This window comes from Galeopterus variegatus, unplaced genomic scaffold, assembly GCF_000696425.1.
Source record: "Galeopterus variegatus unplaced genomic scaffold, G_variegatus-3.0.2 Scaffold43, whole genome shotgun sequence".
Taxonomy (NCBI): domain Eukaryota; kingdom Metazoa; phylum Chordata; class Mammalia; order Dermoptera; family Cynocephalidae; genus Galeopterus; species Galeopterus variegatus.
The window spans coordinates 1,221,776-1,240,393 of NW_007726154.1; the positions used below are offsets into that span (position 1 = coordinate 1,221,776).

An 18,618-nucleotide genomic window follows, 5' to 3' on the forward strand; every position below is an offset into this window, starting at 1 on the left:
AATGAAATATTATTCAGCACCAAAAAGGAACAAGCTATCAAGCCATGAAAAGACATGGAAAAAACTTAAATACATATTACTAAATGAAAGAAGCCAATCTGAAAAGCCTATATAAATTTCAACTATATGACATACTGGAAAAAGAAAACTATGAAGACAGTCTAAATATTAATGGTTGCCAGGGGTTGGGGGGAAAGAGGGATGAATAAGTGGAACACGGGCAATTTTTAGGGCAGTGAAACTAATTCTGTATAATGTTATATAATGGTGGATATATATGTAATTATACAGTTGTCCAAGCCTGTAGAACATATGACACCAAGAGTGAAAATAAATGTAAACTATGGATTTTGGGTAACAATGAGGTGTCAAGGGTGTCAAGGTAGTTTCATCAACTGTAACAAACATATCAGTCTGGTGGGCTATGTTGATAATGAGGCAGGCTATGGGTGTGTGGAGGCAGTGGGTATATGGGAAATCTCTGTGGAAATCTCTGTACCTTCTACTTAATTTTCCTATGAACCTAAAAATTCTCTTAAAAATAGTCTATTTTTAAAAGTATATAAAAGACTTTACTGCAAGAGCTAAAACTATTAAAGTCTCGTCAATTAAGAAAGAATAAATTTAACAAAATAGAAAAAAACAAACAAAAAAATATGAAACTCAGAAAAAAACAGTCATAAATCTTTCTGACCTTGGATTAGACAACGGTTTCTCAGATAAAACACCAAAAGCACTAACAATAACAGAAAAACTACATAAGTTGAACTTTATCAAAATTTAAAAGTTTTGTTCTTCAAAGAACACCATCAAGAAAGTGGTAAGACAACCCACAGAATGGGACTTGCAAATCGTATATCTAATTAGGGACTTGTATCAAGAATACATAAAGAACTCTTGCAACTTAATAATGAAAACATAAATAATCCAATTTAAAAATGGCAAAGGTACTCAATAGACATTTCTCCCAAGATGATATACAAATGACAAACAAGTATATGAAAAGATGCTCAACATCATTGGCCATTAGTGACAGAGAAATCAAATCCACCATAGGATACCACTTCACTCCCACTAGGATGGCTATAATCAAAAAGACAGGTAATAGTCAGTGCTGGTGAGAATACAGAGAAATTGAAACCATCCTACTCTGCCTTGGGAATATAAAATGGTGTAATTGCTTTGGAAACAGTCGGACAGTTCCTCAGAAGGTTAAATACAGAGTTACCATATGACCCAGCAATTCCATTCCTAGGGATATACCTAAGAGAAATGAAAATATGAGGGAAAGATTCATATTATCTTTTAATTCTATTTTTCCATGAATGCTTTGACGTACCCTCATATGTCTACACAAAAACTTGTACGCAAATAGTCATAGCAACAGTATTCATAATATTCATAAAGTAGAAACAACCTGAATGCTCAACTTATGAGTGGATAAACAAAAGGTGGTATATCCATACAACAGAACATTACTCAGCAATAAGAAGGAATGAAATTCTGATTTATTCTATAACATGGATGAAATTTGAAAGTATTATACTACGTGAAAGAAGCCAGTCACAAAAGACCACTCTTCATGATTCCATTTATATGAAATGTCCAGAAGAGGCAAATTTTAGAGACAGCAAGCAAACTAGTGGGTACTTAGGGCTGGTGGCAGTCGTAAGTGACTGCTAATAGGTATAGAGGTGGGTGGGGGTGTTGGGATGACAAAAATGTTCTAAATTGATTATGGAATGGTTGCACAACTATGTGAATTTACAAAAAATCATGAAATTGTACATTTTAAATACATGAATTGTATGATACTTGAATTATGTCTCAATATTTTAAAAAGGAAATTATTTCCTTGTTATTTAAAAAAAGGAAATGAAATAGAAGTGCAGCACAAAAATTCGCAGCTCTATCAATGTAAGTATGAAGTTAAACCTGAGATGACAATGTGTTGCAGAGGACAATTACATAAATTCATTTGTTCTTTATGTCAAATTTGTATTAGGACTTAAGATTCATTTGAAAGAAAATTTTTTAAAAATTATAGTAACTTTGGGAAACAAATAGTAAATAATGGACTGAAATTGAAGATTCACAACAAAAGTAGATATGAGAAACCCATTGGTAAAGTATTTAGGTGATCAGTAAATATAAACGTATTCCATTTAAAATAAGTTCTTACTTTTAAGCCTCCTACAGGCTAGTTCTTATCACTTTATTAACTGCCTAGCCAACACCACATTTTTCCTTGATAATTATGAAATATACTTGTAAGTATAGAGACAAAATGAATATTTCTTACAACTGTTAACAGCCCTCTTGCTTAAACATGACACTGATTTGCATTTATAATTAGTAAGATTTTAAATTCATTTCAGTATAACAAATAGGCATGAGAGCTTTCAGAGCTCCGAAAATTTTTTTTCTTTAATTATAAAAGCAACATAAAAACATTAAAGAAAACTTGGGATATAAAAACAGAACTCATTTATATTACCAAGATGACTATTTTCATTTTCCAATATACCCTGCAGAATATTGTTCAAATGCATATATTTTAACCTAATTGTAATCATCTCTGAAATATAATTTTGTATCCTGCTTTTTCACTTACCGTGTCACAGGCATTTTCCATGTTGTAGTTTTTATAATTATAGTTTTATGGCAATATAAATTTTTAAGTGTACACGATTTATTTAGTAATTATTTCAGAGTTGGACATTTAAGTTGTTCCAGTTTTTGGATGGTATGAATAATATTGCAAAGACTATCTCTGTGCATGTTTTTTAATGCCACTATCTTAAAAGAGATGCCTAGAAGTGGAAACAGTTTTCTGACAGTTGACACATACTGCCAACTTACTTTCATCTCTACTTGGATGATCCACAAGCTTCTCAAACTTAATATGTTCCGAACTGAGCTCATCAACACCCCACCCCACCTCCACCTGTTCCTCCTTCGATCTTCTCTCCGTGATTGGCATCCCCAGATGCTCAAGTCATGAACTCAAGCATCATCTTTGACTCCTCTCCTTCTCTCCACATATTCAATCTATCATCAGTTTCTGACATGTGCCCTGAAATGACTCTCATCCACACCCGTCCACTTTGTTCCATCCCACTGCTACAACTCTAATTCTAGTCACCATCACCTTCCACAAGGAGTGAAGCAACAGGCCCTTAACGATTCTCCTTGAACCCAGCCTTTGCCATTGTCCTCAGGAAACCTGTTCGCTGAATGAACGAATAAGTGAAACGCATTATTTAAGTTTAAAAACACAGAGCTCAATTGTCACGCTCAAGAGTAGTAGACATTGGATTTGCCTTGTAGGTTAAAAAAAAAGTGTGTTTTATTTTTATTTTTATTTTTTTGTAGAATCAGTAGGTTTGAACATGTTGGGTTTTTTTAATATATAATTTTGCATGAAACCATTGTGATAATAATAACTATACTATAGATGCTAAAATGATGTTTTTCATGATGTTTTCCTTTTAGCTAGCTTTATGATATGCATAAATTTATAATTTTTATGAAGTGAAATGAAGATGATCTTTACCTTTATGACCTTAGCTCATGTTTTCAAAATTTCAAATATGTGTAAACAGATGAGATGGGACCATATTATCACTGACAAGCCTCTCAATGAACGTTAAAAAAAACATGGTGCTTCATAATGTTGGGAATTGGTGTACATAAGAAGAGCTGTTCCTTTTGAGGAATTTTTTCCTTCCAATTTGAACTACTCAATTTCCTTTCTTTGAGGTAAAATGCGTTTATTGAGGCCTTTTTAAACATACACTGTGAAGAACCAAGTAACAGGTTCTTGGTTAAAAAGAATTAGGTCAAAATTCTGCTGTTTTCAGCAAGTCAAATAAATGGATCCAATTATTGCATTTTTTTCCTAATTTTCCAAATAATAAATATATTGTGTTCTTTCTTTTGTGTATACAGGTGATAAATGACAGTTTAGAGGAGAATGTGACCATCTCTGTTACATGTTGCCTGGGAACTCTCAAGCTCTCAGAAGCAGCAGCACCATGCTTCCTGCCTTCCTCCCAACCCACTTCTTTTTCCTGGATCTGCAATCGATCAATCAAAAAATAGGATGAAATAAATAAAGAATAAAGGATTTATGGGGCTACAACAAAACACATAAAAAAAAAAGAAAAAGTAACCAAAAATTAGGAAAAATTTGAAAAATAACAGGATTAATAAAAATACCATTGTAATCCAGAGCAGCGAGTTTGGCACTGAATGCGTGGAAGGTACCCAATTAATTAATAGGGAAAACAGTGAATGTCACAGTTCTCATTATTAGACAGGGGTGGTGCGACTACTACTTAGAGACCTAAAAGTTTTAATGGCACCAAATTCTAATAATTTTCTCATGTGTTCATGTTCTTCTGGCAGGAAACATGGGTGCCATGTCCCCTAAATTCCCAAGACCTATCTCCAGGCAGCATTGCTTCCATTCAGTCTTCTCCTTATTCTACAAGTGTCATCTCTCTAAACAAAAACTTTAATATCAACCATTTCCTGCAAAAGTCTATAATGCTTCAGGATAAAATCCAAACAACTTTTCCTGGTGCACAAGGCCTTTCATGGTCTGGTCTTTGCCCCCTTGGTAACTGTCACTTCTGGATCCCTCTCCCCCATTTCCACACTAAGTAGGTTTCCAAATCCACCATGCTCTCTCCTATCTAAGGGCTTTTCCCAAGCCCTTCCCTTTGCTTAAAGTTCCCGTGTCTCATTTTCTCAGCAGCCTAATTTGTACTCATATTTTCAACTCAGATCAGGCTTCACCTCTGTGACCCCTTTCCAGGCACGAACCTGAAGTGAGGGAGAAGCCCGCTCTGTGAATACCTCAGGTGTAGTTCTCACGACACTGATCTTAATTATCTGATTACTGGCCTAGTCTCTATTTGATTGTGAACATAAATTTTACTTTTTAAATCACTGTGCCCCAGAGATGAATACAATATTCTCCCATAAGAGATACTTAACAAATGTTAAACTATGAAAGAAAAAATGATAGAACTTAGAAGGATATTAACAAACAGTGGCATTGATTTCATTTATTTATTTTTGTTATAAAAATGGATTGATATGGGTTTCCAATTTTTTATTTTATTAAAGGAATTCTCAAAAAGTCCTCATATCACCACCGTTCCATAAAAAAAAAGGATTTTTACACCAAAAATATAGGAGGGACATTATTTAAAAATAAAGGTCAATCTTGTATGTCTCCAAAGATGAGGACAATTTCAGAACCCTACGGACTGGCTCAGGATCATGATTTTCCATGAGACAAATATTTGGCAGCCACTGACTTACATTCTCTTCCTTGAGTATAACTCCTCACTGAGGCCTCTGATAGAGGGCAAAAATCAGACAACTAATTAGAGGGAGTACTTTGTGAAATGTCTGTAGAATAAACCAGGATTCTCTGTTACAGATTGAGGCTAGATGTACATGCTTAGGTAACCAGAGGAAATAGTGGTAGGTTTGACAATCTGTTCTGAAAAGTGAGTATATTCTTTAATCCTCACACCCCATCATTCCCTTCATAGCCACCATTTACACCACATCACTCACCCATTGTTGGCAGCTATGACATGCCTACAATGAAATATGAGCCTACTCTTCTTTCCACCAACTTTATCCCAAGCTAAATACATCCACAAGTCCTTAGCTTCTGGCTCAGTGTCAGAAGCAAAGGCAGTACCAAGACCTTGCCCAGAGATAGCACAGTTGCCTTGGGGTTATGGATCTGGCAAGTGAAAATTAATCTTTTCAGAGGGCTCAGCCTTTCTTTGCAGAAGCTTACTCACTTTGAAGTAAATCTTTGTAATTGTTTTCTGTTTGATTTAGGACAAGTTTGAAAGCTGTCAGTGAGTTCTGTAGAGATGAAAAGATGCTTGTCAAGAAAGATGAGGAGCTGGGATGCTGCAGATGGGCTCTTGATGATTAGCATCTAATGGCGCTTTAGGCTGTAGAAGGGTAGTAGGTTTACTTGGAGGGTCTCCTACTGCGAGCCACTCTTAGTTATCTGCTGCTTATTTGACTATACATATCAAATATGGAAAAATTTGCACTTAGATTGTGGCTGCCATGAGTAACAGAGAATAATTTCACAGAGATCTTTTTAAAAAAAATCCAGGATCGGGCCGGCCCGGTGGCACACTGGAGAGTGCGCTCGCTCCCGCCAAGGGTTCGGATCCCATGTGGAGACCGGTTCCCGCTCACTGGTTGAGCGCGGTGCGGGCGCAACACCAAGGGTTGCGATCCTGTTGCCGGTCCCTGGTGCGGACGCGACACTGAGGGTTGCGATCCCGTTACCGGTCAGTAAAAAAGACAAAAAGGAAAAAAAAAATCCAGGATCAAGACTTATGCTAAGTATTAAGCAGAACACATTTATTAGGTGCTTAATTAATACTTACGAAGCATATAAATGTTTTTAAATACAATTTTAGAAAAGCAAGGGATAAAATTCCTTTGCTCCCTCTTACCCTCCCTCTTGATCTTTTCAATACTCCATTTTTTTAAAAAGGACTTACAGCCCATGATATTTTTGAAAGAAAAAACAGAGACAAAAAGTGCATTAAGTGAATTAAAAACCACAATATACACCATTAAAAAGGAAGAAGGCTCCAGAGATGAGTTGAGCATTAGATTTATTTCTAAATTTAAAGCAACGAGGCTAAACAATTGTTTTTGTTACCATGACATTATATGACAACCAATGAAAACATGCAAAATTATTCTCAGCAACAGACCTTTCTTCTGGAATTATAATCAAGAGTAGGATCTTATTTCATTGGTACTTGTATAGGGACACTGGAGTAATAGAGTTGGCGTTGGGTACAATTTATAGAAATTCTATTTTAAAAGACCTCTCATATGAATACTTTGTAAAGGTTAAGGCTTAACGTTAAATTAAAACTCATGGAAAGCATTTCAAGTTGGGAAGTGATCTGAGACAAGAGTCCAAATAAATGCCACGGGACTGACTCTCTCAAATATCTGCCAGCATATGCCACCCTCTAGCAGGTGTTGGTGGTCGGTCAGCTAATGATTGAATTCTCTAACTAGTACTTGTAGGACAAAAATTCTGTTCTTAATTTAGAGTCACATGCTCAGACCTAGCCCTAGGCTCAAAGAATCAGAATCTCTAGGGGGACTCGGAGGCCAGGAACCTATCTATATTTTTAGTAATGCTTTACTGGCAATTCTCCAACTAGACATAGTTGGGAAGCACTACTTTAGGTCAGAGTTTAGTTTAGAGAGTTGTTTAGTTCAATCTAGTTTAGTTGAGATTCTAAAAGTGCCTCTGTAGGTGAGGCTTACACTACTGATTGGAGAAGGGTTAGCCCAAAAGAAAGTACAACTATGGAAAACTACCAATGTCTGGTTTTCATGCTGCTTCCTCCACCATTGGTCATTAACAATCATTGTGGAACACATTACTTTACGAAAATGGTTAGAAAACCTCCATATTTAGAGAATGTTCTCAGGGCAGATAACCCTGTTTGTCTCATTTCGTGGTTCTGCTTTAATTACTAGTGGAAAAAGAACCATATTGTGACTCTGAAGTGAAAATTTAAGCTCTAGAATTATGGTTCTCTATAGAAAGCCAACCAGCACACAGAAAGAGATAAAGCAGCTATTTTCCTCAAAGCACTTCTATGTATGCTTAAACTTGCTTCCAAATCTATTCCAGAACATAAAATTTCATCCTGAAATTTTTAAGTTGGACGTTACAACTCACTGCTTTTCCCCATCCCCCTTCTTCCTACTCCTTCAGACTTCATGTATGTGTACTTATGATCTTCTCCCTTATTTCCAACTAAGTTCTCCTTTAAAGCTGCCCTTAAATTTAATTTTCACTAACTCAGGTATTCTAGTTAATTCCAGATACCACCTGTATAAAAGTCTTACCAGAATTATGAATAAAGGAGGAACTGGAAAGGAGATGAATATGCTGCACAAAGGTGATTTATTCCACACACATTATTTTATTGGATTGGGGGGGGGGAGCAAATCTGCCTCAACCTACAGATTAGAAATTAAAGGTCAAGGTTTGGCCTGATATTGGCATTGACACTTTCAATTTACCTCTACAAATACACAAGTCATACATTGTACTTGGAGGGCTTGAGATTGACAAATCCCTTTCAAATGCTTTGCCTCATTTAATCATTATAACAACCCTGAGAGTATAATCCCTATTAGAGCAGATGAGGAAGTTGAGGCACAGTGGAGTTTGGTGTTTGCCCTATGTCACCCAGCTTATGAGTGACAAGGCCAGGCTTTAGGCTCTCGTGTCACAGGAATGAGTCTCAAATCCACCCTAGCCATCAGTCACCGACACATGGTGGAAAGAATGTTAAAAGAGAAGAAATAGTTTCCTAGAATAAAGTTACAGCAGCCTGCATGTCCTTCTGTAGCTGATAACTGGGGCATCAATTTCCTTTGAAATTCATGGCCTTAAATAATCAGCTTCTCTATGGAAGATACAAAGGACTTTGTGTCATAATTTATGATGCTGATCCTGATCTACAATTAGATTTCACAGGACTTGGAACTTGAGATATAAAGAACGATTAACACAGCCTTTTTGTTAATACAGAAAATGGCTAGTACATTCACATCTTTATAATATCTATTTCTTATTAAAAAGAAAAATGCAATAGGCCATCTTCCATATATGATAAGCTTGATATGATCACCATATTTTAAAATCCATTTTTAAGGCAATGAGATAAGGTCTGCTTACCCCTCCTTCATGTCATTAATGGGAAGCGGAACTCTGCCACCCCTGTCTAGGGCCGACGTGATGTTTATGGCGTTCAGGCGCTCAGGCTGCCACACATTCTTCACCGCCCCAAGAAAGTCTCCAAGAACTTCACTGGCCAACATTTCTTCTACGTTCATATTTTTAATGAAGAATTCTGCTTGATATGGCAATGGGAAGTCTAATTTTGGTGAAAAAGTGTATGCATATCTTTAATGAATTAGTCCTCCCAAAGAGAAATGAAAGAATAATTTGAGATTTGTTGAGGTCTGTCATAATCCTGGCAGTAGGGAGCAATATTAATACTGACTTTAAAAGCTTTCTGTATAACAGATGACGTATCTAAAATATAACATACATTACACACCTTATCTACAATAGAATAAAATCCAAGTTTCCACAGGGCAATTTATAATTACATATAAGACTTGGCCAAAAAATGAGAAAAACTAAATCCCATTTTAAATTTATATTATTACTGATATTTTTGGAGAATGCTAAAACATTACATTTTCCTAAAATAAATATTGATATATCCAGTAAGAATTATAAAAATCAGAGCAATTCCACTATTTTGATCACTCTATAATTAAATATTTTAGAAAAATTATAAAGTTAGCATGCAATTGTACATTTCGCATTGTTACAGATTCAGTTAGCTTTTTTCTCCCCAACATCTCATCAAAATTTTCCTCTCAAAATTGTTAAGTTAATATTTTAACCCAGTGACAAACTCAGACTCTCAATATAAGAAACTCTAAATGAATATAAAAATATTTCAGTTTCTCAAATGTTACTCCTGAACTATGAACCATTGGTTTCCTATAGTCTGATTGTTCCATTAAGATAAAGAATAGCTTTCTTTTGTTTAATAATATTTCTGTAATAATAAAGGTTAATTTAAAAAATATTTACTATGAGGCAGGCCAAACTAAGAAATTTAGGTGAATTATAACATTTAATTTTCACAAAAAGATGAGTAGGTACTTATATTTTTCTCTATACTTTCAGATGGGGAAGTTTATCTTTAGGGAGGTCCAGAAACTTACCATAATTTAAACTTACCTCATAAAATGTTTTTTCCTTTTCTTTTTAATTTTAATTGACACACTGTAATTGTACATACTCACGGGGTACAATCCGATGTTATGATATATATGTTGTATAGCTAGGGTAGTTAATGTATCAATCACCTCATGCTTTTATCATTTCTTTGTGACAAAAACATTCGAAACCCTCTCCTCTAGCTATTATGTAACATATAAAACTTAACTGTTAACCATAGTCACCCAACTATGCAGTAGAACACCAGAACTTACTCCTCCTATCTAAATGAACTTTGTACCCGTTGGCCAACCATTTCCCTCCCCAGTCTCACCTCACATGATTGTTATCTAAGCTAAAGGAGATTATGTATACAAAGTGCTCAGCAGAGTTCTCAACATATGAGTATAGTAAAAACTTATAAAATATTAAACTTCAGCTCTCATTATAACAATATGAAAAGGCTGGCTATCTGAATTCTTACTTTAAAAGGACAAGAAAATGTTTCTGAACTCCACACGGATTTAAAGTCCTCAATTGTAATTATATTATGTATATCCTCTGATTCATTTCAATAAAAGCCAAGTATCTGTAAAGCATTCCACTCTTATTTAATAAACAAAAAAATTACATAATAAGTACCTGAAATCTTGATGACCTCATTTTTTATAAAGTCACTTTGATATTAAAGGACGTTTAATGCCAGAGATGAAGTCAGAGAAGAAACTCTAGTATCAGAGTTTTCAACAAAGTTTTCTAGAGTACAGTCATTTCTTCCTTAAGATTTAGTTCTTGAAGCCCCTAATCATACAAAGTTCTTTACTTATCTCCTACACTGTCATCTTTTCTGCTTATGATTTTGTTAGATTTGTTTAATATATAGTCCATCTGAAATCCTCTAAAATACAAAATATTTATTCTTTTATGCAGATAATTTTCCTGTTTTATACAGATATGTTTCCTGTCTTATACAGATAAATAGTAGCTTAATCATGCTACATTGTTCCCCATACCTAGAAAAAGGCAGAAATTTGTCATGAAGAAGAGATTCTTGGCAACAAATAATATCATATTTATAAATAATACTAAATATAGTTCTTGAATATGCCAGTTTCTAATCTATTCATTTCACTCTGTTTTTACATCCAGTTTTTCTTTTTTGGGGGTGGGGAGGGAAGCATGCAAAACTTTTATTATCAGTCCTACTTTCCTACTTCTTGGAGAACTATCTGGCGTTTCTTGATCCATGTGACCCTACTTTGTTGCTACCTTTCTAAGACCGCTGTGAAGCCTGTGGCTGCTACCCCGCCCCTCAGTGGCTCTGGGCTCTACAGCTGCCTGCTGTCTACCCAGCCAAGAGCTGCTGCCAGGCCTCCCAGAGATGAGTCACAGCAGCTTTCTAACTCTGGGGAAATCCCATGCCTGCTATATTTGGAAATCACAGAGGCCAACAGAACAGTAGGCCAACAGATTGGCGGCAGGCCTCTGAGGCGCTAAACCCAATTTAGAGAATCATTTTATGTACTCTTCTTGAGCTCCGTGCTGTGTGAGTCTACGTGACTAATTTCCCATTAGGTCTCTCAAACAGAAGACAGCTGGGCAGGAACTTGGATGGAGCATGATTACCCTGATATACAACTTTTGTTATTTTTGTTGTAAACCTCATCTAGGACAAATAACACAAGTGTGGGCCATCCTCAAAGATGTACATCCTAGTGCACATATACATTCTGTCTAGACCAGCAAAGACAAATGCATGACCTTTAGTTCAGTGGTTTTCAAACAGTTTGGGGCCACTGAGCCCTTCTTAGAAGTCACTAGAATGGCTCTACCTGAATTAAAAGGGAAGGCTTTCCAAACCTATCCATTCCTCCTGTACAAGCACACCTTCAAAACCACTGATTTAGATAAATAGCCCCTAAAGCCAACTTTCAATCCTATAGTTGTCTAGCAGTCTTCCATTAGTATCTGCTTGATTATAGGTCCCCATGCATCAACACCACCACCTCCTAAGATGCCTTGTGTACTTTGTGTCTAAAGCACTAAGACTATATTTGAGAAGGAAGAACTTAAAACTGTAGACCAGGCTATCAGTCTGTAGGGTCACCCATACCTGACTAACAGCTTTGAGTCCCTCTGAGACCATAATGGTGAGGTAAAATGGTCCAAGCCCACTGTAATGTAACTATATAACTATAGTGACGAATTTCCAAGGAGGAAGGAAACTTTTCAATTATTCTGCTCAGTAAGGGTATTCCAATTCTACAGGGACAAGCGTCCAATCACAAGTGTAGCCAAGAACAAAAGTCTCCCTCATCCAAACAGGAATAGCTAGCAAGAGCTCTTGGGGAGTGAGAGATAGAGGACAGGAAGTCCTCTGTCCAGGCCAAGAGACCTGGCTCTAGGACTTGCTTTTCATATATGAAGGTCTTTTAAAATTTTTAACTCCCACATTTGTTGTCTTCAATTGTCATTGCTAAAATACCTAGGAAAAAATTCACTTAAGGGGGTTCAAGGCTTCAAGAAATCTCTCCATGTACATATTTTCACTTTTACAGAAATTGCTTTCTTTCATATAGTGTAAAGGCAATTTTTAATCCAGCTTTGAATGAATTATCATGAATAGCAAAGTAGTGAGTTCTGATAAAATATTTTGTATTTGTTCATTTGTTTTTAATTATTCTAGTAAATAGAAGCAAGAATTCCCCAATTGTTTTTCTATTTCCAGAGGGATAAAATTCTATATCAATTCTTCTCCTGTCACTCTCATAAGTGATATCTAGTATGGAGAGGATAATCTTATGGTTTATAAATTTAAATAAAATGTTTTTAGTGGTATTTTTCCCAGTTGCCAAATATTTCCTTTGTCCCTAACCTTCAAAATACTTAGGAAATCACTTATAATTTCAGCATATGTAACTCTGTATTGCTGATGGACCCTAGAAATTACTGAAGCATGATCAGCTATTTAGAAAGGAAGTTGTGCTCCAAATTATGGTTTATTTCTGTAACTCTATATATTCACATACAATTGAACTACTACCTATGATAAATTTTAAAGTAAAATAATAAAACTAGCTAATAATTGCAATTGTGCACTGTGATCAGTTCTGTAGTAAGCACATCTGAAGCCTTAACTCATAGAACCTTACCCCAGACTTACGAGAGAAATGCTATACTTAGTCCCATTCTATGGATAATAAAACCAAGGCTCAGAGAAATGTTCAGCTCCCTATCCTGGGTTCTTTACCACCATAACATACCATGATATTTCATAACAAATGAGATATCGCTTAGTATTCTTTTCTATATTTTACCATTTCATCAGTTTTTATATAGTGATAAAACATAATGAAATACTTCTTGGAAATGAGGAAACAACGATCAACATATTTTTCAATACCTACCTTCTGCTGACATTATATTAATTATCAAATTATGCCTTGCTGTCTCAAAGGTGCGCCTATTGTATGCAGTTATCTATTATAAAAGGAAAACCATATTACAGAAACGAAATGTTATTTGTAAAATGAAATTCATTAAGGACAAAAATGAAAACAAATTGTCATTCTTTCCATTTTCATTATTTGTTGATATACTTACAAAATATTCCTTATCTAGGCAATCAGAACTCAGGGCTTTTAGCAATATTATAGGAAAATAAATAATTAGTCAAGTCTATTTAATATGCTAAAACAAAAAGTTAAAATCAGAAAGATCCTTTCAGAGAAGGCCATTAAGTCCTGGTAGCAATGCAGATGCATCATTAGTAAATGGATTAACCATTATGAATTACTTACCAGCGATGTTCTAAGATTTCAAAAAAAACCTAAACAACATATTTTTGTACTTTTAAATGGAGTTTAAGGATTATAATGGAAAGTACACTTTAAAACAAAAACGTCTTTGAACTGCTTGCACTTAGTACTAAACTGCACACCAATCAGTTAAAAAATGTCATAAATAACCCTTTGGAAATCATATCTAATTTATGCTGGGAGTAAAGCAACAAGGATCATTGTCTATAAAGCTACAACACATGCTCAAAAACACGAATCAATCCCTTCATAGACTCAAATATTAGTAAACATCTGTAGAGCCAGTGAACTTACATCAATGTCAACTCAGAAACAGCCACTGCAAACAACAAACAAAGCAAGGGCCAACCACAGAATACAGCTTCAAAAATCAATGAATAATTAACTTTATAACAGATTTAAATCACTCAAGCACGCCCGCAGTACCTCAAAAAAATAACAATGAATTTGTCAAAGTCTTAGAATCCCAGCACTAGCCTTTGGGCAATGGTAGCAGCTGGAGTTGACTCTGAGATAAAGGAATAGGATAAAACTAACTCAAACTAATAAGAAATATCATGTGCATTTAAAATCAAATAAATACCAAAGATTTTTATACATCATATATGAGCTCCAAAAGAAATAAACTGCAATCATTGGAAATATTGAGAGTTGCAACAGTAAAAATCAGAATTTTAGAATAAATAATTCAAAACTTTTAACAATATTTTAAAAGTATATATTCTGAGAGATATATTATTCCACAAAGTTAAAAGAACTTCTCTCTCCACAATTTGTCAAATTTCTCTTGGATTTCATCACTTCCTTGCTGCTATCTGTTGGGACACATCATCAATTAGGCTCACACTGGACACTAAAATCAAGACTAGCCATAAAATAAACTAAAAGCTATTGTTCAAATGAAGTGAATTTAAAAAATGCAAAATAGGTTTTACTTGAGAATCGTCATGATTTGAAACATTTACCCTGCAAAAAAATTATCATATTTTCAATGAAACAGAGTATCAGTCCTCTACTATTTGTTATAATATCTTGAAGCTTCAACATAGAAAAAAATCAGATATTTTCAAATTAAGAGCAATATTCTTATGGCTAGTCTTCCTATATTTATCGTAAATTTCATTATTGTAAATTTCATAAATTCTAGTGGGTTTTTTTTTTTTTTAGTCACAGGCTACTGAAGGGAGTGAAGAATGTTTCACATCAGGGGAAGAATTTTATTATCTGAATTTATATTTATATTTATGTTTAATTTTAACAGCTGTCACTTCAAAGAGATATTTAAATACTGTAATATCCTCAATCAAATTTTACTTATTACAATGATGTGACAGCCTTCAAGGCAGAGAGGTGTATTTGTGTGTGTGAGTGCACATGTATGCGCATGCTTTATTTTTATTTTTGACCGGTAAGGGGATCGCAACCCTTGGCATGGTGTGGTCTGCACCACGCTCAGCCAGTGAGCACACCAGCCATTCCTATATAGGATCCGAACCTGCGGCCTCGGCACTACCAGCACCACACTCTCCCTAGTTAGCCACGGGGTCGGCCCTGCATGCTTTATTTTTGATCCCCTATTTCTAAAACAGTGCCTGATCTATTTTAGGTCTCAAAATTTAAATATTTCAGATAAATATCTACTGAATTAATAGATTTATATGACTACATATTAAAGATGTGCAAAACTCTTGATTAAATTAATATTATAATGAAATATAATTGATTAATTATAATGAAATTAATGGTATATTTAAACACTATACCTATTACTATATATGGATGTAAACACAAGCTATTTACAGATGAATCGCTACTTGTGTTATATGTAGGATATGCTAAGTTTTCATCATTATCTTTTTAGTACATTATTTGATACATATTTGTGACAGTATATGTTAGTAGTAAGGTAAAAGAACATAACAAATTCTCCTGAATCCATCTCAACACACTGTTTCTCTCCTGTCCTAGCCCCTTGCCTCTCCCCAACAAGTGATTTTAAATTTGGTGTTTAACATCCCATTCATTTTAAATACAGTTTTATTATAAATGCATGTATACTTAAAATATATTGCTTAGTTTGCTTGTTTTTGAGCTCTACCAAAATGGTAAACTACATGTAGTCTTTTGGTACATGTTTTGCATTCAACATTGTGTTTAAAACACTTACTATGTTGCTGGGCAAGCTTAAGTTCAATGTTGCTCTTAACATTCACTGTGAATATACCACTATTTATTAATCTGTTCTTTTGCTCATAGACTTTTGGGTCTCCCTGTTCTGTGGTTTTCCAGTGTTTTGCTATATAGACATTGCTTAATGAGCATGATTGTACATGCCTCCAGGTGGGCATTTGCAAGTGTTTCTTTTGAGTAAGAATCTAATTTTATGTTTTGCCATATGGCTAGCCAATTGCCCAAGCACCATTTAATAAATAGATATTGTTTTCTCCACTTATCTGCAGCACCATCTCTTCAGACATATATCATTGTTCCTTATGTAGAGGTAACTGTTTCTAGGCTCTCTGTTAGTTAATTTGTCTATCTCTGTATCAATGTAACCTTATGATAATTACTATAGATTTATAATAAATCTTGATATCCAGAAGGGAAAGAAACCCTTCCTCCTTTTTTTCTGCTTTAGGATTGTCTTGGTTATTCCCAGCCTATTATTTTTCCTACATATTTTAAAATCAGCTTGCCAAGTTCCATTAAAAAAATATATCTACTGCAATTTTTATTGTAATTGCATTGAATCTATAGATCAATTGGGGGGAAAGGGATGCCTTCATGATATTGAGTCTTCTTATTCCTGAAAGAAATATTTTTTCATTTAAGTAGGTATTCTTTAATATCAATAAAGTTTTATAATTTTCCCCATACAGACTTTGCATACCTTGTTATAGTTATTCCTAGTGTCTTATAATTTTTGTTGCTATTAAAAATGGTATATTTTTTTTAAACATGTACTTTCAATACTTGTTATTCATATATAGAAAGTAGCAATTTTTTATATTGATCCTATAGCTCACTGCTGGTCTGTCTTAGGATCTTTAATTGTGTAGACTATTTACATCATTAACTGTTCAATTCTTCTTTTCAAATTTTCATAGATTTAATTTATTTTCCTTTCTTTACTGTACTGGCTAGGACTTCCAATATATTCTGTAATAGATGTAATAAGATGGTCATTCTTGTCTTGTTTCCGAATTTAAATTGAATTTCTGTTTTCCCATTAAGGATGATGTTTGCTATTATTTTTGGTAAAACCTATCAGGTTAAGGAAGTTCACTTCTATTCTAGTTTGCTGACAGTTATTTTTTTCTTATTAAGAATAGGTAGTGAATTTTATTAAACGCTTTCTCTGCAACTATCAAGACAATTATGCTACTTTTCTCCTTTGAAGAGAATGAGAATGCAATGAATTACATCTACATATTTCTTTTTAACTTTTACTAATATATTTAAAAGTTAATTTGACGATAACTCAAAATAACTTTCTTATATCTACATATATTTCTATTTGTATATTTCATATCTGGTAATGTAGTGAATTATGTTTAAATATTTCTCTTACAACTTTTACTAATATTTTTAAAAATTAATTTAACAATAACTCAAAATTCCTTTCTTATATCTACCTGTATTTTCCATCTTATATCTGTATTGCCTTAAGGAAGAAGATTTATAGATAGAAATCACTGAAAAGTAAGTTAATACAAACTTTCAATTCTAAATGAAGTAAAGCCCTCTTCTCTTGGCCAACATGGAAGCTCATATCCACAGTCCAGGACTGATAAAAACTTTGGAGAAAAACTCAAAGGATATTGTCCCTTCAAAGTTTGTACATGGTAGAAAACATGCCACCTGCAACCTGTATACGCTCCTGGCAATTCCCCTGGCAGTTCCTAGGCTGCTGCCCTGTTCACTACAAGTCAATTCTTATAGAATTTATGTTAAAATAAAATCTAAGATCCTGGAGGAGTCAAGACCTAAAATTATGGTAGGACTCTCCTGGCATTAATGGTCATTACAATTCTGATTTTGGTGGATACAGTAATTAGTGTAACACTTTTAGCTTTTATATCATTCATTTTTTAAAAGTATTAATTCCCGGGCCGGCCCGGTGGCGCACTGCTACAGTGCGCCGCGGCGCTCCCACCGAGGGTTCGGATCCCACATACAGACCAGCCGCTCACTGGCTGAGCGAGGTGCGGACGCAACACCGAGGGTTGCGATCCCATTGCCGGTCCCGGTCCAGGTCCAGTATGGGCGCGACACTGAGGGTTGCGATCCGTTGCCGGTCACGAAAAAAGACAAAAAGGAAAAAAAAAAAAAGTATTAATTCCCGTTAAAGGTTCAATGTGACCATTGCTTTTGTTGTTCTTTTAATTTCTAATATTTTCCAGGTATGATGTTAGGTACTTGAAAACCTGATAAATTATAACACCACCATCCATCCTAGAAGGAAAGCTAAACACATCAGCATGGCTTACAGTGCCCTCAAAGATCTGCCCCTACCAATACCAACACCTCCTGTTCCTTTCATTTGCCCTCTGGGTACATCCTACCCTCTAGCCATACTGTAGTTCTCTGAGACCAAGTGACTTTTTTATACCTCCAAGATTTTGATGTGCTGTTTCCTCTGTCTAAGATAGCCTTCTTTCTACTTCGTGATGTAAGTTCTTATTTACCCTCTTACAACTCTGCATCAAATAGCACCCGCTTATTATGGCATTTATTACAGTGTTGGCCAAGTACGTGTTTCCATCTCAGTGCTCCAACCCCCTGGGGCTGTAAGACATGGCAAAACTCACCTGTCACTCATCTCTCTATTTCTAAGCACCTATCATAATGCTTGGCACACAGAAAGTCTGCTGAATGACTATATTTCAGGGACATAAAATTTGATTTCAAAATACAGAGCAAATAAGTGTTTTAAGTTAGCATTTATTTTCTTACATAGAA

General features: G+C 34.9%; 1 protein-coding gene across 7 annotated transcripts in view; it reads right to left on the reverse strand.

Annotated features, from left to right (window-relative positions):
• SGCE (sarcoglycan, epsilon) overlaps window positions 1-18,618 on the reverse strand; it is a 72,891-nt gene that overhangs the window by 25,138 nt on the left and 29,135 nt on the right. For 6 of the 7 annotated variants that reach the window (XM_008571713.1, XM_008571706.1, XM_008571691.1 and 3 more), the window contains 2 exons: window positions 13,246-13,318; window positions 8,777-8,975 (listed from right to left, as the gene is read on the reverse strand). In XM_008571713.1, coding sequence (XP_008569935.1) covers window positions 8,777-8,975; window positions 13,246-13,318 — 272 coding nt within the window. The remainder of the gene's footprint in view (window positions 1-8,776; window positions 8,976-13,245; window positions 13,319-18,618) is intronic. The other variant, XM_008571677.1, reaches the window with a different exon arrangement.